Here is a 26,111-nt window from a genome sequence, read left to right as displayed (position 1 = left end):
CATTCTGCTCTGCCTCCCTCCCAGCACAGCAGCCACTCACTGCTTTCCTTGAAAGTGAATCAAGGTATTCATAAAATACCTTTGTTTTTTTCCTAGCAATGTATGATCTCCCTCACATCTTTGTGCTGCCTGGCCAGTTCTGCCCCCCCACCAGCTTCCCTCCTTCTGCTATTTATTTGAAAAGCCCTTGCAAACCTTCTTCATCCCTTCTTCTAACTCCCTTTCAACTTTAGCCTCTGCTTCCATCACTGTCTGTGTTACGTTTCTTGCTATCCTCATTTTACTGTGCCTCCACCACCTCCTCACCCACTCCCTTCCACCTCTTGTAGGCCCTATCTTTTGCCCTAACTGCTTGCCCTCACATTCCTTTTTTTCTATGTAAAGGTCACAGGCTGCCTTAAGGCTACTTCAGCATCTTATTAGCACTGTTTTACCCAATCACAATACATCATTTGGGCTACTGAGGTGTTCCTAGGGTGTGGAGGGATGGGGAATCCAGACCCTATGGTTTTATTGCCCTAAAAGCTGTCTCCTTATTTATGGTGATTCACTTTTCTTGTTTGGTTTGTGCTGCTTTTGATTGCTTTATGGACTGCAGCAGTGATGTTTTTTTTTTTTTCCTTACATTTAGTTTCTACTCGAAGCAAAAGGGGAAACTGAAACACAAAGGAATGAACTTGCATCCCTTCAAGTAAGAAAATAAAACATGTCAAAGAAATTCTGATGATATATAGTTACAGTTCTGTTAAAGATTGATAATCTGACCCCTGCACTTTGAGCCAACAAGACCTTTCTTAATTGCCCTATATTAAAAATACAGAATTGGTTAAATACAACTGTGTTGTAATATAAGCTGTGTGTGGGTAATCTCACTTGAGCAGACTTGACAGTTATTAAATATAATAAAGCTCAGAGATAGATAACATCTCTGCTAACCTCACTAGCAGGCAGAATTTATTACTGAATGTTATTCCTAGTTCTTATTGTTTTATCTCGGGTAGCATGTAATATTTCTTCAGATGTGGTGGAGTTAAGGAACATTTGATCTCATCAACAAGAAGTATGCAGTTAACTTTTGGTTTGACAAACATGAAGTAAACAATTACTGGTTTCTCTGTATGTAAATTATATTCGCAACACTAAATTTGAGTGTCAGAAGTGAATACTTGTGCGGACTGTCGACAAATATGCCTAATTTTATATAGTTTTACAAACAATGAAGGTCCTTCTGTCAGGTATCAAGTGGGTCACACTGCTGTGGCATCAACATATGTATAATTCCTGCCAGTTTGTCAGGCTGGTACTCTATTTTAGATATGACTCCCTTAGTGTGACTAAGCTTTAAAAGCTAACAAAAGTGTGGGCTAGACATAGATGCAAAATGCATTTGTATTGATTTGATACAGGTTTTACAGAGTACTGATGTTTGACAGTATTGACTAGCAGGCACCAGAGACAATATATTTTCAGGTACCTTTTAAAGTATGTATAATTTATATATTAATGCCTGTAAGCATTTATTCCACAGGTTATACCTTTAGGAAAAAGGGAATTATGAGGTAGAATTATGTCAAAGGTTAAGAAGTGACTTACTAAGGCGGAGCCTAAAGCCGCCAGTGTGCCAAGGTACCATCTGTCACTAGCTTTGCAAGAAGAAAGTAGAAAATACACTGGTGTTGAATCTGTTTAGGTACAGATAACACAGGGTCTGCTTGCCACACTGTGCTCAAAAGTAATCATTATCACTTTTTAAGAAAAATAAAGGCATGTTTTATATAAATTTAGAGCAAGCCATATAGAATTAACATCAGTGCTGAGGCCTGCAGTTAATTTTATTTTGTCAGCCAATCAGCATTCAGCATATTTTTTCCTGAAGACCCTGTGTTCTGTTTCAAGGATGGATGCATGGCCATGATGAACACTGTAGCAGCTCATTTTGAAAGCATAAACACACTTATTCTCTCCTTTTGCCATTGTTCTTTTTCTGGCCATTCACCAGTCAGGATCAGATCCTTGCCATCTTCAGTGAAAAGTACAATTTGAGTTCTCAAGCCCTTTTATTTTTTCTCTGGCAAACATCATGAAGAATGGCAGAAAATGGCTTCTCACAGGTCTGGTATGAGGGGTCCTGGTTGACAATATGTGTAATCATCAGAGGTACCCTTGGATTCTGCTTGCAGGATTGGAGGGGTCCATTGCCTCCTGGAGGTAGATCCACATGGCCTGTCTCCTGTTGGATCTCTAAGAGACCGAGATTATCCACAACTAGTGGGGTTAATTTCCTTTCTGGTCTTCTGTTTCCCCACTTAGTGGTGTATCCCGGGGATTCTTGCCAGTTTTCTCTGCCTGATAAACGTGGTTTGCTTATCTGTCCTGCCTTAAATTGGAAAACAGCCCTTTATGTCATCTGTTCATGGATCAGGGATGTACAGGACTGAGGCTTCTTCTGTTAGAGCCACCCCCTCAGGCATTCTCGACTGGTCAGTGGAGATCAAAGAGGAGTTGCAGGGAGAGCTATGAAGGGCTTGTTTAGGCAGTTTCCTTCTTTTACTGTGGGGGGCACCTTAGTGCTTCCTGGATGGGTTTCTGGTTTGCTGGGTGCTGCTATATTGCTTGCAGTGTACAATTCTGCATGGGCTAACTGGAACCTCATACCTACTTGATCCACTGGCTGTAATTGTCCAGGTTTCTGGATACCTGTTACTGAGTTCCACCCTTGATCAGGTGGATAATGGTATGGTCTTGATCTTGGTCCTAAGAAGGGCAAGAAAGGAACTCAGAACTGACTGTTTGGTGGCTGTGCTTGGTGGGGGGATGCCCCATTTCTCATTAAGATCCTTTCTTCTAGAGGTCTTGAACTTCTTGCTCATCTGACATGCATGTCAGACATGGCTCCACTGTCAGCATTTGTAGAACTGGGTAATCCCATCCCTAGTATTTTAAACTAGGTTACCCAGTGCTAGAACTTTAGAATACTTCTGCCTGTGGTTAGTACTTCTGTGGAAAACTCACCTCCATCTCCTGTGTTAACTTCCTGAAAGAAGGTGGTCTTTATTCCTTCCTCAAAGGTTTCTCTCTGAAAATTCCTGTGTGACCTGGAAACCGGTGTTAATGGAGGCAGGCTTTGATCTCCTAAGAGTGCTGCTTGGATGTGTCCCATAGCACTGTCTGGTTCTGGGGGGGGGGGACATTTTGTCTCTCCCCAGTTGCCATATTGGGGTAAAATACCTTTTGTGCCTTTTTACCCCTAGTCAGGGGGGTTGCTTTCCATCCACTAGCCCAAGCTGCAGTTTTATCTACAGTAGATACATGCAGTGCTTGTTAGGTTATGATAGTCCAGGGGTGCACAGTACCCCTTCCCAAGGAACCATCCCTTTTGTGGCCATGGAGTCAGCCCTCTTTGCTTGGTGTTTCTCAACATTCAGTCTTCTTGCTGAGCCTAACTCTGTGTTATTTATCTATCTATCTATCTATCTTTTGTTTTCTGGATTATTCCTACTAGGCTCATGGCCTATTTTCAGGGGAGACCTGAGGTAGTATTTATATTACTAGGGGAAATGTGGCCAGGGCATCAGGGAATTTACCCTACTCTTTTTGATAGGTGGCATGGGATCTTCTACATCCTCCAGAGCTACTGCCATCTCAAGCAGATGAGACCTCAATTTAACATCTCATCTGAAGGAAGACACACTTAGGAGTGTGGCAACCCTCCTAATGCTATTTATGCTACACTGCAGTGTCACCAATCCCTCTCCCTGGTGTAGGAGTAGAACCAACAGACTTCTGCTCAAAGGTGAGTGTCCAACCTTTTGTGTCTCTTGATATTGCTGATGTAGTTCTAGACCTCCTTCTGTCAACTGATTTTACTGTTGGGAATTGACTACCCATAAAACCCATCAAAGAAGCTTTTTGATGTTCATAGGTAGGTAGGTACCAGGCTGTCGGCCCAAGGGCCTAAGTAAGCCTAGCCAACAAGGTTCCGAGGCTTATGCCACCCAAGAAAGTTATTTTCCTGTGCCCCTGTCGAGCAGACTCACAGAGGTGATCCCTGGGGTGAATTTCCTATTTCTCATCCACTCATCAAGATTTTTCTTGAAGAGTGCTAATAAGGAACTTTGCTTGACATATGGGTAGCTTGTTCCAGAGTATGGGAAGTCTCTGGGACAGGAATCTGTCCCTCCAGCATGTCCTGCTTATTGTGGTGATGAGGTTTAGGTTCCTAGAGCATGTAGCTCAGAGAGATTAGGATTTCTTTAGGTGTAGCATGTCCAACAGCTCTGGGTTTGACATAGCTTTATATGTTAGGCAGAGATCATCTCGGAGTAGGTGATATGCTACGGAGTAAAGCTGGAGTTTTTTGAGACTGTCAGTGTAGGGCATCTGTTTCATGCCAGTAATCCTCTTTGTGAGCATATATCAGTTGACCTACAGAGAACACCCTCGGTGATGATTTAGGAATATGTTTCATCCACTGCTGTGGGTGGGCAGTTACCCACCTGACCTTTGTAGTTGGATTTCTCTGTAAGTCGGTCACCTGGCCTTTATAGTTGGATTTCTCTGTAAGTTGGGTGAGTATATATTTGCATTTCACTTGTTACCAATACAGGTACCAGATATTCATTGTTATTTTTGATTTGCAGAAAGGTGCTCACTGGTGGGCACAGATGATGGATATCTTTATGAAGCAGATACTTAATGCCATGACCTGCATTATTAGGGGAGCAATTATGTCCCTGCACATGGGAGCTTCTGGAAATGATGCTGAATGCTGACTGGGAGAGAGAATGAACTAAGCCATTGGATGCAATTTGGCTCCTTTTCAGAGGGCACCTTGTTACTCTAACAATTTATCTGTTATTCATTGGACCCACAACTATTGCCTCCAATCCAAATTTTGCATTTCTCCTTTGGGTCCAGTGGACATCACTGTTTTACCCTCCAATCTCTGAATTGGCTAGAACTCACAAATTACATAGACTACCTCCAACTTACCACAGCACACAGACTCATATTTCACCCAACAAAATGCCCTGTTCTAACAAACATCCTTCCTCCCTACGCCCCTCATAGAACTCTCAGATCTGAACACCAAAACTTAATTACTATCCACAAACCTAAACGACCTGCTGGCCAACTTCTCCTTTCTTTCTCACTAGGCAAGAAATGGAACTCACTCCCTTCCACACTAAGGACAACACCATACTCAGATCATTTTAAAACCCAGCTATTCACATACCTGTCCTCCAAATGGAAATGTATCTGCTTTCACCCTAGAGGATTTCCTCCTTTGTTCCTCAGCTCTCTATAACTCCCATAGCTATCTCCTAAGAGTGTTCCTAAGCTCTCTATAACTCCCATAGCTATCTCCTAAGAGTGTTCCTAAGCTCTCTATAACTCCCATAGCTATCTCCTAAGAGTGTTCCTAAGCTCTCTATAACTCCCATAGCTATCTCCTAAGAGTGTTCCTAAGCTCTCTATAACTCCCATAGCTATCTCCTAAGAGTGTTCCTCAGCTCTCTATAACTCCCATAACTATCTCCTAAGAGTGTTCCTCAGCTCTCTATAACTCCCATAGCTATCTCCTAAGAGTGTTCCTAAGTTCTTTATAACTCCCATAGCTATTTCTGAAATGATTTCAACTTTTTAAATACTGTAAATTGCCTCTTACTTTAATTGGATGAATGTATGTGTATTGTTTCTTAGTTTAAATAAATGAATGTATGTCTGAATGAATATGTACAGTATAATCCATATGATCTATCACAATGAACCAAGTTGCTCATCCTTTGCATTGAATTCATATATTTGTAACTTATTTTAACTGTAACTTTTCTAGACTTGTATCTTTACTGTATTCTATCTTATGGAGTTTTTCTCCCCGAGCCTCCACTGAAAATGGGCTCTCTGGGCCCAGGGGACTTCCCCGGTAATCAAACTGGAAACAAATAATTGTTATATGTCGGGCTCCTGGGCAAAAATTTGCTGTAAAAATGCTTTACAACACTGAACTGTATGGTGTTGTGGTTGCATTGTTGCAGGAAATGGCATCCCACATGAGTCCAAATTTAAAATATTCAGCACAGCTGTAGAAGGTGCATAAGATCCTATTGCTTCATTCATTAAAATTGGATCAGGTGGTAAGGTTTTTGGGCAAGGAATTGTTTGCTTCTGGACCTCTCACAGGTGTCAGATTGATTGACCTGACCTCCTGGTTTCATCTTGGTACTCCACTCTGTTTTGCCATCAACTTGATCACAGTCATTTCTAAGCCTTTTTGTTTCAGAGTATGTATTTTAATATTTTCTCATGGAATTGTCACTTCCTGACTACTGTTATGATCGTACCATTGTGCTTGGCACACTAAGACAAATGCATTTTTGTAACAACTTTCCAGTGAACTCCATTTTAGTATAATTTAAACTGAGAGAACCTGTGTGTTAGTGCAATAGGCTGAGCAGTGTTGTGACTTTTCATTATGTACTTCACTATGTTATTAACATGTCTCGTGACTTTTCCCTCTGCATGTTACCATCATAGAAGCTTATCTAATGATTGTTCATTCTGTACATCACCATGTTAGAAGCATGACTTGTTACTTTTATTTCTATACATTACTATGTTCCAAGCATTTGTCACTTTTCATTCAGTGGATCATCATTATAGAAGCATGTCTCCTGACATTTCAGTGAGTACATTTCTATGTTAGAAGCAATTCTTATGTCTTTTCATTTGGTGCATTACCATGTTAGAAGAATGTCTTGTTACTTTTCATTCGGTACATTGCCATGACAGAAGCATTTCTTGTGACTTTTCATTTTGTGCATTACTATGTTAGAAGCATTTGTCTCAACTTTTCATTCAGTGTAGTATCACAATAGAAGCTTGTCTCCTGACCTTCCAGTGAATTAATTTCCATGTTAGAGACATGCCTTGTGAGTTTTATTCTTTGTATTCCCATATTAGATACATGACATGATGTTTATTTCGAAGTTGCACTCACTGACTGGGGCTTAGCTGCATTATGAAGACAGGGTAATTATGGAACAGTCCTGTCATAGTCAGAGACAGAACACATAAAAGGAACCATAGGGCAGCTAGAAAGGATGGAATGCAGAAGTACAAATTGAAGAAACAGTCAAAAAAGGTAAATATGAATTGTAACTTCTCATATATTCTCTCTCTCCACAGGAAATTCAGACTGGAAAAAGACTCGTGGTTTTTCAGGGATCAGAGACGTAGGAAAAAGTTGCGTAAGATATTGAAGAGGATAAAAAACAATGACACATGCAGTATGCCTGGTCTCACGTGCTTCACTCATGACAACCAACACTGGACTACAGCACCATTTTGGACATGTAAGCATTACTGCAGTTTCTGTAACACTACATACTGGCAGACAGGTTCAGTGCAAACTTCACCCCCCTCTCCCCCCCTGAAGGAGAGATAACTATCCCAGCGGAGTGTAGCCTCCCAGACATCTCAAATGCACAGGTGAAAGCTGCTCTCTCTAAAGCTAAAAATACAGCATCAATGGGACCGGATGGTGTCCCCGGCTGTGTGCTACACGAACTCAATGAGGAATTAAACCCGCACATAAGGCAGCTGTTTAATCTCAGCCTTACCACAGGATACGTGCCCAAGGAGTGGCGTACGGCAACTGTGGTCCCACTCCACAAAGGCGGTGCCTCTACGGACCCTGGTAATTACCGCCCCATAAGCTTAACAAGTCTAGTCTGCAAAGCTATGGAGAGGATCATAATGGAGCTCATAAACAAAGATATAGGGGACTTGCAGACATTGGACCCGACCCAGTTTGGCTTCGTCAAGGGCAGATCATGCCTTTTGAACTTGGTCGACTTCTTGAAACAGTCACCAAGGCCATTGATGAGGAAAGGCAGTCCATACAGCCTACCTTGACCTTGCAAAGGCTTTCGACACAATACCCCACTCGGGTATTGTAGAAAAACTTACCAGCTTAAATGTAAACCCATATGTCACAAGATGGGTTGCAAACTGGCTTAAGGACAGAACCCACAGGGTTAGAGTTGCTGGCGCTATGTCAGACTCCAAGCTGGTCACAAGTGGTGTCCCACAGGGCTCGGTCCTTGGCCCCTATTGTTCGGCGTCTACTTCTCAGAAGTACAGGCCAACATGGGAGGACTTTGGCTGACAAAGTTTGCAGATGACTGCAAACTGGGCCATAGTGGAAAGTGCATCGGACACGGATATCCTTCAGAAGGGACTCACGGAAACAGATAGCTGGTGCCAGAGCCATGGCCTGAAGTTAAACGTCAAAAAATGTATAGTCATACCATTCGGGAAAAACAAGGTAACCCCAAGCTACCATATAGGTGGCAATCCACTAAGCACAGAAGAGGTTATCAGGGACCTGGGGACCCAGGTTGACAGTGGCCTTTCTTTTGACACTCACGTTGCTAAAGTGGTTAGAAAGACCTTCTACATTGCCCACCTGATCATGAAGGGATTCACATCCAGATCTAGTGAGGTCATTGTTCCCCTGTACTCTTCACTTATCAGACCAATGATCGAGTACAATGCCCCATTCGGGATGTATCTCACCCGACATCTGCAGCAATTGGAGAGACCCCAAAAGTTCCTCACCAAAAGGATAAAGGGACTCCAAAATCTGTCATATGCTGCCAGATTGAAGAAACTCCAGCTCTATTCAGTCGCATACCGTCTGCTCAGAGGTGACATGTGCCTGACATACAAGGCCATGTCCAACCCGGAATTAATGGACATGCTCCACCTCAAAAAATCCAAATCCACCAAAACCACTAGAGCAAGCAACTTAAACCTTAGCACTGATATAAATAGGACGTGCTGGAGGGATAGATTTATCACTCAGAGACTCCCTATGCTGTGGAATAAAATCCCGGTCCATGTGAGGCAGAGCACCTCGCTGGCTCTGTCCAAGAGAAATCTTGACCTGTGGATGGGAGATCATAGGTTTACCCCGGGAATAATCTCTGTGTCACTGCTGGACAGAGGCACAACAAACTAATGGGCACAGTATTTTTTCATATAAGGGGTGGCGTAAGCCACAAAACTTTAGGCTAGGCTTATAAATGCCTTAGGGCAGATAGCCTAGTATAAACCTATGAACCTATGAACCTATAACCTGATATCAGAGAAGCTGAATTAAAGACTTATCTTTTCTGTATTGATGATGACAGTAGAGTGGCACAGCAGAAGCGTGCCAAGCCCATAACCCAGCAGAAGCTTGCCAGGCCCTTAATCCATAGAAATGATTTCCAGTATATAATTCTCTGTGCAGCCAGACAGTTACACAAATATCTCTTTGTTGAATCACAATTGTGGCTATTTGATAGAAAATGTGAGTGGAAAAAGGGGTAACTGAGGTGGAGAATTACCTGTTGCCTCCACAGTGTACAACCACAAAACTAAAGTTGTAGCTGAAGTACATGTGACATAACTTCCTACATGAGACTAGGACTTTGCTTCACGTGAAAACAAGCTGGTCAAATGTAAGTTGGATTACAAGGTTTTTGATAAATGTTTCTTGTCAGTGTCACTTTCATGACAACAGGACATGTGTGCACCAAGTTGTTTGACAGAATTATAATATTGGTCCAAATGCTTATTTAATGTGCCCAGAATTGTCAGAGACCCTTCAGCCACAAGCCTGTCTGAAAGGCTATAGACACTTCAAATATGATAGTTTTATGTTTACATGGTTGCAAAACTTTAGAAAGTTCATATACAGTTAGACAGTTTTTATAAAGCAGAATGGTATACAGATGTTATTCATTTCTAATAGATTAGCAGGTTTACATTAGATTTTATCAGTTTACGTGGGTTGCTGTACAGCTGGGCTACATGAAAGTGCTTCTTTAAGGTTTAAAATTGAATTTCCTTGAAAAAAAACTTAGATGGAAGTGAGTGAAAAATAGAAATTTACAGAGACAGGCCTAGAGGCTAAGAAGAAAATGCATTAGTAAGAGGAGTTAAATGGCAAAGGAAAACAGTTGAGAGTGTAAAAATTTTTAGAATTTTAAACCTTTTAAAGTTCATCCATTATCACTAAAGCATTTACAAGCAACGTCCTTGAAATGGTGCTCAGAAACTTTAAACTTGGTAAAATTATCTTGCTGTGTTGTTTCACAAGAAGTGGACCTGTTCTTGAGAATGTTGTTTCACCAATGAATGTTTTTAGTAGGGGTGGCTGACTGATATTAAGTTCTCCTGAGAATTCTTTAGGGAGTAGGACTCTTCCCTGAGTGGGAGTTTTCATTTCAGAGTGGGGCAGTAGCTGTCATTTAGAATTTTACATAGTAAGGTGCTGATACATAGAATATAAGTGCATTTCTCAGTAATGGGTAGCCAATTTAGGTAGTTTAGAAGGTTGCAGTGGTTTACCCAGGCATCGGCAACTAGGGCAAATCTGGCAATTTTATTCTCCGTGACAAGCAGAGTATAAAAAGAGTACAGAGGAACAATATTTTAGTTTAGGGAGAAGGACATTCCTGCCTTCTGAGACAGATTTACAGAATAAACTTAAGGAAACCACAGCACTTTATGCTCTATTGCTAGTCATACTATGAAGCTTGACATAAGAAAGGTAAGTGTATGGAGTGTAAATAGCACCAACATACCATCTCTACTTACAGACTGCAGCAATATACAGTACGGTCATGTCTTAAATATGAAGGACAGTACACAGTACGGTCATGTCTTACATATGAAGGAAAGTACACAGTACGGTCGTCTTAAATATGAAGGATATTACACAGTGTGGTCATGTCTTAAATATGAAGGACAGTACACAGTACGGTCATGTCTTACATATGAAGGACAGTACACAGTACGGTCATGTCTTACATATGAAGGACAGTACACAGTGCGGTCATGTCTTACGTATGAAGGACAGTACACAGTATGTTCATGTCTTACATATGAAGGACAGTACACAGTACGGTCAAGTCTTAAATATGATGGACAGTACACAGTATGGTCATGTCTTAAATATGAAGGACCATACACAGTACGGTCATGTTTTACATATGAAGGACAGTACACAGTACGGTCATGTCTTAAATATGAAGGACAGTACACAGTACTGTCATGTCTTACATATGAAGGACAGTACACAGTATGGTCATGTCTTAAATATGAAGGACAGTATACAGTACGGTCATGTCTTACATATGAAGGACAGTACGGTCATGTCTTACATATGAAGGACAGTACAGTCATGTATTACATATGAAGGACAGAGTCCCATATTATTTATACAGCACAGTGAGACAAGATGTCAGCTGTTATGAGATAAGCTAAACTCCCAGAGTGGCTATCCCTGACAGATAAATTTAGGGCACAAAAGCAATAGCATATTGGAATATAGAGGTGGTGGTACAGGCAGATGATAATGCTAGTCAAAATGGGGTAGCAGTTATATCCAATGTGAGATCTGGTAAGTAAAGGTATTAGAGAAAATGTTACCATTATTGTCTATGACCAGTGTATGATTTGTATGAGATGAAACAGGTTACTTGATGGCTAAACTGGAGAAGAAGAGAAGTGGATCCATGTCCAAGGGCAACATAAAATGAATTGAATTCAAACTCAGCTTTCTCTGGATACTTAGTCATAAGCACTTTGCATAATTTCAGATGAAGAACACCTGTAGAAAACTGTGATATATAAACATAGTCTACTGCCAGCTTCACTGGTCTAGAGGGATAGAGCTCTATGACCCAGGCAACCTGAGGTCAGTTAGCAACTCAATACTCCTGCTGGCATGGAGGAGGAGAGGAATGATGAGGCCAAGCTTGTTCCCCTCTCTTTTGGGGGAGGGGTGGGTAGTGGATGTCTGGGCCTGCTCTCCTTGGTTGAATTCTTGATGAAGACCAGGGATCTCACAGAGGGTGTAGTCTACAATGGAGGTAGGATCATTTGAGTGTGTTGTTCCCTTTTAAATCAGCCATGTAAACAGGCATGCTCGGAGAATGTAGGGCTTAATGAAAAAATGATTTCCCAACAAACGGAAGATGATTTATTGTCCTGGCTTATTGGACTCTCATCCCCAGGGAATGAATGGACTGAAGGGTTCTTCCTGAATGGAGGGAAGTGATTTATAGTGTTGATGGGAGAACAGGGCTCCATGGTCATTGTAGGGGGACTGGGCCAAAAAAAAATAATTTGTTACAATTTTCATTACTTCAAGTGAATGCACTATAAATAACAATTAACATAGCTAGTAGCTGTAGCTAGATCAATTGCTGCCCTGGGCAGTTCCCACATTTGGTACCTCCACCAAAAAGAGTTGTGGACCAAAAATAAAATTCCTCCACAGTTGAGGACCACAAAAAAGTTTCCAAGCAAAGAGTTATTATGTTTCTATATAACAGCTATTTTAGAAGCTGTAACAAAGAGTTGTATTAACTCTCTGCTGCATTTCGCGCGCGCGCGCACGCACACACACACACACACACACACACACACACACACACACACACACACACACACACACACACACACACACACACAGCACAAGCAAATCATATAAGTAGCTACATTTGAGATCATGGATATAGAGATTTTACATATTTCTGGTATGTGCCAAAAGCATATATTTTGCTTTTGAGGTAATCAGGCATAGCCTTTTATTGTTATCCAGTCTATTAGTCAGGAGAAGTCCATTTGGTGATTGTGTGGCAGGGTGGGAAGACAGTGATTACTGTGGAAAAGAACCATGTCTTCAGCACAGTGTGACATAGGTAAATGTGGTACTGCCACCTAGTACTCAGATAATTGATTTGATGGGACCAATGTGCTCACTCTTTTTTTATTTCTTTCCCCAAGTCTTTTGCGTGTCTAATACCATGACGGGAATTGACCCAATCCTAAATCAAGGTATAATTAAAGTTCAGGGAATTGGTATTGTTTCAATCTTTGGTGTTAGCCAGAAGTGCTCTTCGCAGCACCCACAATGTGTCCAGTAATGACTCCTTCTGCAATTCGTACAGAGTTACATGTATCGGTAACATATCTAAGTACGATTGTAAATTTTTTTTTATAAGACCTGTTGCTCCTGCTACTACTGGAACTGTCTAGGTATCTTTCTTCCACATTGCCTTCATTTCTGCCTGCAAATCCTAGTACTTTATGACTTTGTGTCTCTCTGTTTGTAAGACACTATAGTCATTGAGTGTAGCGATTTCAATACTTTTGTCTTAGGTTCATAGGTTCATAAGTTGATACTAGGCTATCTGCCCTAGGGCATTTATAAGCCTAGCCAGAGTGTGTTTGGCTTTCGCCACCCTTTTAGATTAGTTGACTGCTCCTCTGTATAGTAGGTCACAGAAGATAGCCCTTTTGAGGTTAGTTTACTGTGCCTGTGTCTAGTAGGGACACAGAAGAGATCCCAGGGGTAAACCTACGATCTCCCATACACTCGTCAAGATTTCTTTTGAAGAGGGTCATTGAGGGACTCTGCCTAACATGGACTGGGATTTTGTTCCAGAGTGAGAAGGAGCCTCTGGGATATGAATCTGTCCCTCCAGCATGTCCTATTTATTTCTGTGCTGAGGTTTAAGTCCCTGGAGCGTGTAGCTCTAAGGGATTTGGATTTCCTGAGGTGGAGCATGTCCATTAATTCTGGGTTGGACATGGCTTTATACGTCAGGCACAGATCGCCTCTGAGTAGGCAGTAAGCAACTGAGTAGAGCTGGAGTTTCTTTAGCCTAACTGCGTAGGACATCTGTTTGACTCCCTTGATCCCCTTGGTGAGGTACTTTTGGGGTCTTTCCAGTTGCTGCAGGTGTCGGGTAAGGTACATCCCAAATGGGGCATTGTATTCAATTATGGGCCTGATGAGTGATGAGTAGAGGGGAACAATGACCTCTCTTAATCTAGATGTGAACCCTTTCTTGATAAGGTGGGCTATATAGAAGGTCTTTCTAACCACTTTGGCAACGTGATTGTCAAAGGAGAGATTGCTATCTACTTCGGTCCCCAAATCCCTAATTACTTCTTCCGTACTTAATGGATTACCACCTATGTGGTAATTTGTGGGCACTTTGTTTTCCCAAAGGGGATGACTATGCACTTTTTGGCATTTAGCTTTAGGCTATGGCTCTGGCACCAGTTATCCGTCTCTGTGAGACCCTTTTGGAGGATGCTTGTGTCAGTCGGCGAGTCAATTATGGCACCCAGTTTGCAGTCATCTGCGAACTTTGTCAGCCATAGTCCTCCCATGTTAGCCTGTACCTCAGAGAAATATATACCGAACAAGAGAGGTCCCAGGTCTGAGCCTTGTGGGACGCCACTTGTAACTGGTTTAGAGTCTGACATGGCACCTGCAATTCTGACCATGTGGGTTCTATCCCTGAGCCATCTTGTGACATAGGGGTTGATATTTAAACTGGTGAGCTTATTTATGATGCCCGAGTGGGGTATTGTGTCGAAGGCTTTTGCGAGGTCCAGGTTGGCTGTGTGGACTACCTTCCCTTCATCTATGGCCTTGGTGACTGTTTCAAAGAAGTCGGCCAGGTTCAAGAGGCAAGATCTGCCCTTAACAAAGCCGAATTGGGTAGGATCCAGTGTTTGGAGGTTCCCAATGTCTTTGTTTATGAGTTTCATGATGATACACTCCATAGCTTTGCAGACCAAGCTAGTCAGGCTTATAGGGCGATAGTTTCTGGGGTTCGTTGTGGCACCACCTTTGTGGAGTGGGACCACTGTTGCTGTACGCCATTCCTTGGGTACATATCCTGTAGTAAGGCTGAGATTGAACAGTGACTTTATGTGAGGGTTTAGTTCTTCCTGGAGTTCATGTAAGATGCAGCCCGGGACACCGTCCAGTCCCATTGATGCTGTGTTTTTTGCTTTGGAGAGGGCAGCTCTCACCTGTGCATCTGTGATGTCAGGGAGGCTACACTCTGTTGGGATAGACATTTGCTCTTTTGAGGGGGAAGGGGGGGGTTTGCACTGAACCTGTCTGCCAGGATGTTGGCAATATCTGTGGATTCAGTATATTTTTTGTCATTTTGAACTAACTCAGAGCATATCTGGGAGATGCCACCCAGGTTCCTGACATAACTAAAGAAGGCCTTGTGATTATTTTTAGCATCTTGTGCAATTTTTCTTTCGAAGCTGGCCTTAGATGATTTTATGAGGGATCGTAGTTTCATGCAAGTACTGATCAGAGATGCCTTCCCTTTTTGGGATTTTGCTCTATCATGTAGTAGCTTCCTCCTTCTGTTGTATAGCTTATTTATGGCTGGGGTCCACCAGACAGGTCTCCTGCCTTTGGAGGAATGAGTCTTGGTTTTATTTGGGATAGCATGATCCATGCATTCCTGTAGGTGTCCATAGAAAGAGTTTGTAAAGGATTCTGCAGTTTGGGCCGTATTTTCCACTGGCCTGGGGGCTTTGAAGGATTCCACCTCGGTTTTGAGAAGTGTGAAGTTTGCTTTTGAGAAGTTCTTCACCGTGGTTTCCTTGGCTGGGGGTGGGGATGGGATATGGATGTCCAGTGAGATTAATTTATGGTCAGATCTTACCAATGAGGGGTATACCTCTGGTATGGAACATAGAGTCCTCATGTTGGTGATGGTCAGGTCCAATATGTTTTCCCCTCTTGTGGGAGTGGCGACCAGTTGTTCCATAGCATTTGAGTTTATAAATTCTAGGAACCATTGGGCGAGGGTGTTGGGGCTTGAGTAGTGCTCCCAGTCTATGTTTGGGTAGTTGAAGTCACCCAATATAATGGTGTTTGGAGAGACCTTCATATTTTCCAGTGTTCTCAGGAAAGCTGAGTGGGGTTCCTGAGTTTGGGAGGGTGGACTGTAGCAGGCTACAAACTGAAAGGCAGTTTTGCCCACTGTTAGTTGCACATGGATGGTCTCCGATGCTTCATGCAGTGCCACTAACCTGGAGGTGTGGGTATCTTTGATGAATATGGATACTCCCCCTCCTTTTGTGGTTCGGTCCGAGTTTTGGGGCCGAAAAGCATGGTATGAGGTATAACCTGGTAGTGCTGGGGTGCTCTCGGGAGCCTTGAACCAGGTTTCTGTTTCTGCACAGATATCGATATTCTCCATACTGAGGAGAGCCTCGAGGGTGTGCATCTTGAGGTTTAAACTTCTGGCATTGAGCAGCATTACCCTTAGTTTCTTTTTCTTTGTGTTGTCTATGGAGGTGGGTTTGTCTTTTGAGCCTTGCCTAAAAAGGCACTATGGGGGTGGCAAGAGCCTTAGCCAATATTCGAAAGCCCAGGGGTGACAGGTGCAAGCCGTCCCTAGCGAAGCAATGTGGCTTGTTGAGCATGTCATCCCAGGCTGACAGACACTGGATCCCCTTTGAATGACACCAATACTTTAGCCAATTGTTAAAATTGATCATTTTGTCTTTATACTGTGGCATCATTCTTGGTGAGGGTAAGATGCTACTCAAGGTCAGGGTCATACCAGCCTGGGCTACATGATCAGAGAGCTCCTCTATGTCTCTTTTCATGTAGTCCAGGGTACGTCTCAGGTCATTCACACCAGCATGGACAATGACGGAGTCATATTTGTACTTGCTTTGGAGTGACCTGAGTGCTTGTGTTATGTGGCGGATCCTGGCACCCGACAGGCAGCTTACAGTGACCTTCTCCTTGTTCAGCCTGGTGAGTGGGACGTCAGTGTGTCTGACAATAGAGTCACCTATTACAAGTGTATTGGGTGTGTTGTTTAGCCTTAAGGGCTGTGACTGTGTGGCACACTAACTTTGTGAACTATGTGATACATGGGTATTGTTGTGGGGTATCGGTTGCTTGCATGTCTGCTTTGGAGGTCTCTGCTGCTTGGGCAGATTTTTATTTAGAGCCTCCAAGTATGTTTTTGTGTGTTTATGTGTTTGGTTTTCTGTTGCGATAAGTCTATGTGAGACTGGGTTTGTGGTGTGTGTGGTTACCTTCTCCTTCTGACTGACTGCACCAGTATTGGTTTGAGAGAGCTCAACCTCCAGTTTGGCTATATAGTTGCATCTCTCACATATATTTGAGCTTGTTGGGAGGAGGAGAGGGTGGTCTGTGTACATAAGGCAGTTGTAACATTGCCTCAAGATTCCCAGATTCACCAGCTGGACTAGAGAGTAAACCTGAAACTGACTTTTGGACATGCCAGAATAGCCAAGTACTTAAAGGGAGTATAAGAGGGTGTATTGCTTTAGTTTATTAGTGCTTACTTATAAGATTACTTATACAAGCAACTGCAGGGCTTTAGAATGAAAATAGAGTCCTTACTTTGAGATTTAGAACAGTTCTAAGGGAAAAAGTGAAGAGCAGACTTTGTGGAGTTGGGAATAGTTTAAACAAGTTTAAGCGATGCTGCGCTATGCGCAAAATCGTGCAAAACCACACAAGTGCGGATTCTAAAGCAGGGAAACTGAAAGAGATAGGAATTGACCCAGAGCGGCCAATAAGCTACTAGTTTCAGGGCTGAGACCACTCCTCCAGAGACAGATAGGCTGCTCAAAGCTCCCCACTCTCACTGGTGAACAGAGAAGCTTCCTCCTATCCAAGTAAGGATATGGGCAACACAGGAAACTATACCACAGTCCGGAATTCAGCAAAACCTGAAATCTGGACTAATCTAGTTCAGCAAAGGCAGGAAAAGAGAATATTTTTGTTTTTTGTTTTTCAGGAAACAGCAGAAAAACACACAGAAAACACTGTAAATGCTATAAACAGGCTAGCGCACTTTAGTGTGTAGCCTACAACAGTTATACAATACAAAAATGACTTAAATTGATATAAAACAAGTGCAAAAACTGTAAAAAGCAGAAGGCAAATGCAATTTAAACTTTTTGAAGCACAGATCTTTTAGAAATTTGCTTTTTATGTGGGAAAAGGCAGTCAGAGCAAAAAAACAGAGAAAAAATACTTAAATCTGGAAAAGTCTCTCTTGGGTCTCTCTGTTGCCTGTATCACTCTGCAGGACACACCATGAGGAGCTGTGCGGAGTTGTATACTGGCGCAAAAATGCACAAATGTGGGTTTTAAAGCAGGGAAACTGAAAGAGATAGGAACTGACCCAAAACGGCCAATAAGCTACTAGTTTCAGGGCTGAGACCACTCCTCCAGGGACAGATAGGCTGCTCAAAGCTTCCCACTCTCACTGGTGAACAGAAAAGCTTCCTCCTATCCAAGTAAGGATATGGGCAACACAGGAAACTATACCACAGTCCAGAATTCAGCAAAACCTGAAATCTGGACTAATCTAGTTCAGCAAAGGCGGGAAAAGAGAATTTTTTTTTCAGGAAACAGCAGAAAAACACACAGAAAACACTGTAAATGTTATAAACAGGCTAGCTCACTTTGGTGTATAGCCTACAACAGTTATACAATACAAAAATGACTTAAATTGATATAAAACAAGTGCAAAAACTGCAAAAAGCAGAAGGCAAATGCAATTTAAACTTTTTAAAGCACAGATCAGTTAGAAATTCGCTTTATAGGCGGGAAAAGGCAGTCCAAGCAAAAAAACAGAGAAAAAATACTTAAATCTGGAAAAGTCTCTCTTGGGTCTCTCTGTTGCCTGTATCACTTTGCAGGACACCACGAGGAGCTGTGCGGAGTTTTATACAATAACAAACTTTTTAAATCACAGATTCGCTAAAAAAAAAAACTGGCGTTTTAGGCGGAATTAGTTAAGACAGCAAGAAAAGCAGAAAAGTGATACTTAATCACTCCAAAGTCACTCTTTTGTCTCTCTGCTGCTGTAGACTTTGCAGAACACCTGGAAGGCACTTGCTGAGTGAAATACAAGCGTAAAAACTGTGCAAATGAGGTTTTTATAGCAGGGAAGTGAAAGAGATCGAAATTAGCCCAAAATGGCCAATAAACTACTAACTTCTGGGCTGAAACCACTCCTCCAGGGACAGATAGGTTGCACAAAGCTCCCCTCTCTCACAGGTGAACAGAGAAACTTCCTTCTATCCAAGTAAGGTAATGGCAACACAGAAACTTGTAACACAGCCCTGGATTCAGCAATAACCTGAAAACTGGACTATACTAGTTCAAAAAGGTGGGAAACAAGTATATAATTTTTTTTTCAGAAAATAGAGCAGATACAATCAAAATTAGCCCAAAAAGGCCAATAAACTACTAACTTCTGGGCTGAAACCACTCCTCCAGGGACAGATAGCCTGCTCAAAGCTCCCCTCTCTCACGGGTGAACAGAGAAACTTCCTTCTATTCAAGTAAGGTATGGCAACACAGAAACTTGTAACACAACCCTGGATTCAGCAATAACATGAAAACTGGACTATACTATTTCAGAAAGGCGAGAAACAAGCATATATATATATATATATATATATATATATATATATATATATATATATATATATATATATTTTTTTTTTTTTTTTCCAGAAAATAGAGCAGATACAATCAAAACAACACTTTACCCAATTAACCAGTTAAAAAGCTTAAAACTGTGCCCTGTTCCAGCAGTCTTCAATCAGACAAGTTCTAACTGCACAGTCCTGCCACTAGGGTACAGAGAAACCTTCTCCAAAAAAGACGGCCTGGGTCAGTGCACAAGTCATACAAACAAAGCTAGATCCAGCCGGCCTGAATCTAGTCTATGCTACAGCAGACAAGGCGTACCGATTTCAGAAAGAAACAGTTCAAGTAAGCATGCGTAATAAGCCTTTAACCAGAAATTCCCAGCTCAGAAGGGCAGAATCTAGCCTCTCCTCCCACAAGAGTGCAGACCACAAACCTTCTTAATGTGAAATAACTGGCCTGAAACCCAAGTCCTTAACCTAGAACTAATACACTTTTAGAATAACAGACACTGAGCCTTCAATCAGCAGTTCCCAACTTAGAAGGATGTACGCTACCTGTCCTGCCACAACAGTGCAGACCACAAACCTTCTTAATGTAAAACAACTGGTTTGAAGCCCAAGTGCTTAAACCAAGGGCCTTAGAATAACAGTTACAATTTAATCAGGCTACTAACAAGCAATAATAAAGGCAGCAGAATAAATTTAATTGAGTACTTTTAAAAGAGGCAAAAGCAAAATAAGGTAATAAAGTAGGAAGAAGCACAAATACAGTAAGGCAGATGAAGTGCAAATTTTTTTTTTTTTTTTTTTTTGAGATGGAGGAAACAGAGCAGATTAAGATACTATAGGGGAATGCCCTTCCCAAGTGCTCTCTCTGTACACCGCAGAGGAGATAGTACTGGTAAGAGTATCCAAAATCAAAATATGATCTCACTGTACTCAGTTGAGTGAGCGAATGAGATGGGTCCAGGAGGAGTGTGCAAAAAAGAGATTTACAGCAGGGGCAGGCAATTCCAAAGCCACCAAGATTAACACCACAACAAGAAACAGGGAGGGGGGTGGGGAACTAACTGCAGAGATTCAGAGACACAATATTTACTGAATCCAAGACACACAATATTTACTCACTCAGATCTTAAATAAGTACAGAAAATATACTTAAATCAGCTTGTGTCCAGTTGATATATGCAGACAAGTCTCAGTAGCCAGCCAGTCTTCTTTTCATGGACTACTATATCTGGTTTTCTTGCATCTATTTTTTTTAACTTTTGGTAATGGATGATCCCATGTGATATTCTTTTCAATGTTGCTTTGTGGCTCATGTTTCCAGTGTTTTTCAGCTACTTCAGTATTATAATGTCTGCACAATCCCCAGTGCAACAGTCTTGCTATATTATTATGCCTTTCAGTATACAGTCCTTCTGCCATTAGTATATCACAACCAGCAACAAGGTGTGCGACTGTTTCAAATTCTGTTTTTCAAAACCTACATTTGTCTGTTTCTCCCACATGTTCAATGGACTTTGCAAACCAAAATGTACATAGTACACTATCTTCAGCTGACAATATTAACCTTTTGTCTTTTTATTTAAATTCACCTCTGCTTAACCATTCCTGTGTTTGATTCTGATCAACATGAGGTTGTTCCAAGAGTTTCCTATACTTACAACTATATTTATGCATTTTCCACATTTCTTGCCTTCTCATCTGATCCTTCACCTTATATTCTTTCTTTTGTTTTTTGGCACGTTCAGTTGTTACCTGATTTTTATCTACTTCTGGGTTGATTTTCATTGCTGCTTGACACCAATATGCTTCTCTAAACTAAGTAGAGGAGCCATCTTAGACTTGCTCTCCTCATGTTTCAAAACTTTCACTATGTCTGGGTCTTGTGAGGTCAGTAGATATGTATGCAGTACCACTATTGCAGATCTAAACATGTAATCAGTTTCGAGGAGGCCCATCCCTCCTTCAGAATGGGGAATATATAGTCTTGGTATGCACTGATTTTTATAAATCATTTGATGAGCATGAAGCGTCCTTCTTGTTTTCCTGTTCAAACAATCCAACACCTTTTGTGGCCAGTCAGTCACTCTAAAACTGCAAGTTAGGACAGGAAGAGCAGCTTGGTTTATAGCTTGGACTTTGTTCCTAGATGTCACTGCTGTTTTTAGTATTAATTTAAGCCTTCTAAAATCTTCCATACTGAGTTTCATTCACATTTGTTCATGTTTTATTGTTGATCCTTTATCAAGTCCCAAATATTTATACACTCCCTATTGCTCAAGTGTTTTATATCACATTCTGGTCCCAAACTGATGTTTTCTTGGTACTGCAGCTTTCCTGCTTTAAATCTTGCTTTTGCACATTTATCAAGACCAAATGACATTCTTATATCATCTGAAAAAGTTTTGACCACTTGCAGTTGTGCTTTAAGTTCCTCATCTGATGAACTATGCAGTTTTAAATCATCTACAAAAAGAAGATGAGAAATCTTTACACTTTATTGTTTTCTGGGAGCCAAATTATAGCCATGACCTAATCTGCTAAGTAAACAGCTAAATGGGTTAAGGGCAAGACAGAAGAGCAGCGGTGAAAGAGAGTCATTTTGGAATATCCCCCTTTGAATTTTTATCCCTAGAATAATCATAGGATCATAGCAAGTTCCTAGGCTACTGGCCCTGATGTCCTTATAAGCATAGCCAGTAAATTAGCCCATGTTCCTAGGGACACAGGGAGAATCCTAAGGGTATATTTTCTATTTCCCATCCAGTCATTCAGGTTCCTCTTAAAGAGGGATAATGAAGCACTCTGCTTGACATGGAGAGGGAGTCTATTCCACAGAAGGTGGAGTCTCTGGGAGACAAATCTATCCAGCCAGCAAGTCTTATTGATATTGCAGACCAAGTTGAGGTTTTGCATGTGTGTCATGAGAGTGGAGTTTGGCTTGTGGATAAGTAGCAATTTCATCAAGGTGGGGTCAGAGATTACTCTGTATGCCAGATATAGATCACCTCTGAGGAGTCTATATGATATGGAATAGAGGGACAGGGCTTTTAGCATATCCATGTAGGATAGCTTTTTGAAGCCCTGGATTCTCCTGGTCAGGAACTTCTGTGGTCTGTCCAGCTGCTGTATATGCTTCACTAGGTGCATGCCGAAAGGGTGTTATAATCAGTGATGGGCCTCATAAGGGAGGAATACAGGGAAGTTATGGCTTCCTTCTTCCTGGAAGAAATACACTTACTAATGAGGTGAGCAAAGTAGAAAGCTCTCCGTACAATGGAGGCAACATGGTGGTCAAAAGTTAGATTGCTGTCAACTTGGGTGTCCAGGTCCCTCACAACTGCTTGCGTGCTTAGGACGTTATCAATGTGATAATTTGTGGAGACCCATTAGTTCCCAAAGGGGATGATGGTGCATTTTTTGGTGTTTAGTTTGAGGCCGTGTTTCTGGCACCAGTCATTTGTCTGGGTGAGACCTTCTTGTAGTATGTCTACATCACTAGGGGAGTTGATGATAGTCCCCACTTTGCAGTCATCTGCAAACATGGTCAGCCATAGGCCTCTGGTTTTGGCTTGCACCTCGGATACGTATATCCCAAACAGCAGGGACCCCACGATCGATCCCTGGAGTATGCTGTTCATTACGGGTGTACTACTTGAGGTATCTTCCCCTATTTTGACTGACTGAGTTATATCAGTGAGCCAGTTAGCTACCCATCTGGTCACATATGGATTTACACCAAGGTGGGATAGTTTATCTATTATTTCCGAGTGAGGAATAGTGTCGAAGGCTTTGGCCAGGTCAAGGTAGGTAGTGTGCACCACCTTCCCCTCATCCATGGCTTTGGTGACTGACTCAAAGAAGTCTACCAAATTTAATAGGCATGATCTCCCCTTGACAAAATCAAACTGTGTGAGATTAAGAGTTTGGAGGTTGTCAATGTCCTTGTTAATGGGTCCATGATAATGCATTCCAAGGCCTTGCAAATCAGGCTAGTAAGGCTGATGGGTCTATAATTGCCTAGATTGGTGTACTCTCCACCTTTGTGCAAAGAGATGACAGTGGCCGTCCTCCACTTGGCTGGGATGAAACCAGTACTCAGGCTTAGGTTGAATAGGGTGCCTAATGGTGCTGTGAGTTCCTGCCAGAGTTGATGCAGGATGCAGCCTGGGATGTTATCACATCCCATGGAAGCTGTGTTTTTAGCCTTTGAGAGGGTGGTAATAACTTGTTCGCTAGAGATAAGGGGTGGGGCACAGGTGCTGGGGATATCCTGGCTTATTGATGGGGGGACAGAGAGGTGAAGTTTTCACTGGACTTGTCTGCCAGCAGGTTGGCTGTATCCACGGCATTTGTGTACGTGGTGTCCATGACTATCAGTTCTGAGCAGATTTGGGTGTTTCCCCTTAGATTGTGGGTGAATGTGAAGAAGGCCTTATGATTAGCTTTACAGGATGTGGCTGATTTGGACTCGAAGTTAGCTTTGGAGGACTTCACTAATACCCTCATTTGCCTGTTTAGGCCAAGGAGAGATTGCTTCCAATTTGGCACCTGTTCCTTCTTGGGCCAGGACAGTCATTTTTTTCCTTTTGTTGTAGAATTTATTTATAGCTGATGTCCACCAGACAGATTTACTCTTCCTTGAGGAGGAGGATTTTGTCCTGTCAGGTATTGCTAAATCCATGCATTTATGTAAATCATCATATAGTACTTTGGTGTAGGTTTGGGCATTAGTCTCAGTTTCTAATGCTGGGGAAGGGGCTGTGAATCTGTTTAGACCTTCCCTCAGGAGGTTGTCATCAGCTTTGGAGATTTTTTTTTTGTTTAACCCTGGCTGGGGGGGGGGGGTCAGGGGAGATGGTGACTTCTAAGGTGACCACTTTGTGGTCTGATCTTACCAGGGATGATGACACTGCGGGGATGCTGCAATGGTTTCCTGTGTTGCTTAGTACTAAGTCCAAGATGTTATCACCTCTTGTGGGGGTATCAACCAGCTGGTCCAAAGCACTGGCATTGACGCAAGGAATCTTTGAGCATTTGCATTCTAACTTGAGTAGTTCTTCCAGTCAATGGTTGGGTAATTAAAAGTGCCCAGGATCAGGGTATAGGGTTGAATATTAATAGATTTGAGGAGGTCCAGATAGGTGGCACTGGCATCTTGAGTCAATGGTGGTGGTCTGTAGCTAACTATGATTAACTGCATCTGGAGTGTCTCCTGTGTGTCATACTGTGTGACCAGTCTGGTGGTGTGTATATCTTTAATATATATTGAAACACCACCTCATTTGGCTTTGCTGCCCTCAGTTTGGGGTCTGTATGTATGATAGGATGAGTAACCAGGTAAGGCTGGGGTGCTGTCCACAGCTTTAAAACAGGTTTCTGTGACGGCATAAATGTCAGCATCTTTCAGGGTTAAGAATGCTTGCAATGAGTGTAGCTTCATGTTGAGACTTCTAGCATTCAGCAGCATGACCTTTAAATTGCATTTAGATGAGATTCTCATGTTGGTATTTTTGACCTCAAGATATTGCCTAAAAAAGGGAGAAGCAAGAGCCTTTGCCAGGAGCCTGAAGCCCAAGGGAGACAGATGCAGGCCATCTCTGGCAAAGCTTTGTGGTCTGTCAATCATGTCTTCCCAGGCCAACAGATACTGGATCCCCTCAGAATGACACCAGAAACTAAGCCAATTGTTAAAGTCAATCATTTTTGTTTGTATTGAGGAATCATTCTGGGTGATGGTAGAATGCTGCTTAAGGCTAGTAACATACCTGTCTGGAACACATATTCAGTGAGCTTGATCATGTCTCTCTTCATATAGTCCAGAGAGGTATGTCTCAAGTCATTCACACCAACATATACTATGAAGGAGTCATAGCAGTACTTGTTGAAGGACTTGAGTGCATGGGTGATGTGGTGGATTCTGGCACCTGACAAACAACTTACAGTGACTCTCTCCTTATCCAGCCTGATGAGGAGGTGCATCTGTGTGTCTCTCACAATGCAGTCTCCTATGATTAGTATATTGTGTGTATGGTTAAGCCTTGATGCCTGTGAGACTATGTGTGGTGTGGTAGGCTGTTGAGTTTGCATGTTTTTTTTGTCTCAAAGGTCTCTTTTGCTTAGGTATGTTTTTGTTAAGAACCACCGCATATGTGGGTGTGTGTTGTGTTGGAGTGAGTGATGTTTGAGATGTGGTGTTAGTACAGACAACCTTCTCAGTGCCAGGTATACTGGCTTGTGAGGGAGAGAGCATAGACTCCAGGTTTTTAATGTAACTGCATCCCTCACAAATTGTGTTCCTAGGTGGTAGTAAGAGAGGGTTGTCCATGTACATGAGACATTTGCTACACTGCCTCAGGATCCCCATATCAACCAGATTGTCAGGAGAAACTGTAGGAAACTGTCCAGCCATATTTGTCAGAATTGGTGAAGGGGATGAGCTACTAGTAGCTTGTGTTTGTACAGAGGTTGTAAAGTAGCTTCACTACCTCAGGATCGGGGGAGTGCTAGTAAGGGAAAATGTGAAGCTGGAATACCTTGCAATGTGTTAAATCAGTGCAGCAGCAGAGCACAACATGCAAACAAGCACAGCCCCATGCAAACAAAGGGTTTAAATACAAGAAAAGATGGAAGAATCTAGAAGCTTAGATTACTGCCCGATCCTGCTAATCCCTGCACTTTCAACCAATCACTCATGCTAGAGAAGGTCAGGCAATCCCATTACTCTCACACAGGCCGCTAGCAGCACAAGATGGCTGCCAGGAAACTCAGCAAATAAAACA

The 26,111-nt window shown here is 42.2% G+C and overlaps 1 protein-coding gene across 9 annotated transcripts in view; it reads left to right on the top strand.

Moving 5' to 3' along the window:
* SULF2 (sulfatase 2) overlaps positions 1 to 26,111 on the top strand; it is a 1,739,722-nt gene that overhangs the window by 1,610,370 nt on the left and 103,241 nt on the right. For 8 of the 9 annotated variants that reach the window (XM_044089924.1, XM_044089923.1, XM_044089925.1 and 5 more), the window contains 2 exons: positions 632 to 691; positions 7,189 to 7,355. In XM_044089924.1, coding sequence (XP_043945859.1) covers positions 632 to 691; positions 7,189 to 7,355 — 227 coding nt within the window. The remainder of the gene's footprint in view (positions 1 to 631; positions 692 to 7,188; positions 7,356 to 26,111) is intronic. The other variant, XM_044089927.1, reaches the window with a different exon arrangement.

The sequence above is a fragment of the Protopterus annectens genome, chromosome 12.part0 (assembly GCF_019279795.1).
Source record: "Protopterus annectens isolate FY-2018-M chromosome 12.part0, PAN1.0, whole genome shotgun sequence".
Classification (NCBI taxonomy): domain Eukaryota; kingdom Metazoa; phylum Chordata; order Ceratodontiformes; family Protopteridae; genus Protopterus; species Protopterus annectens.
Note: the sequence above shows the minus strand (reverse complement) of the source record. Positions and strands in the feature narration are given on the sequence as shown.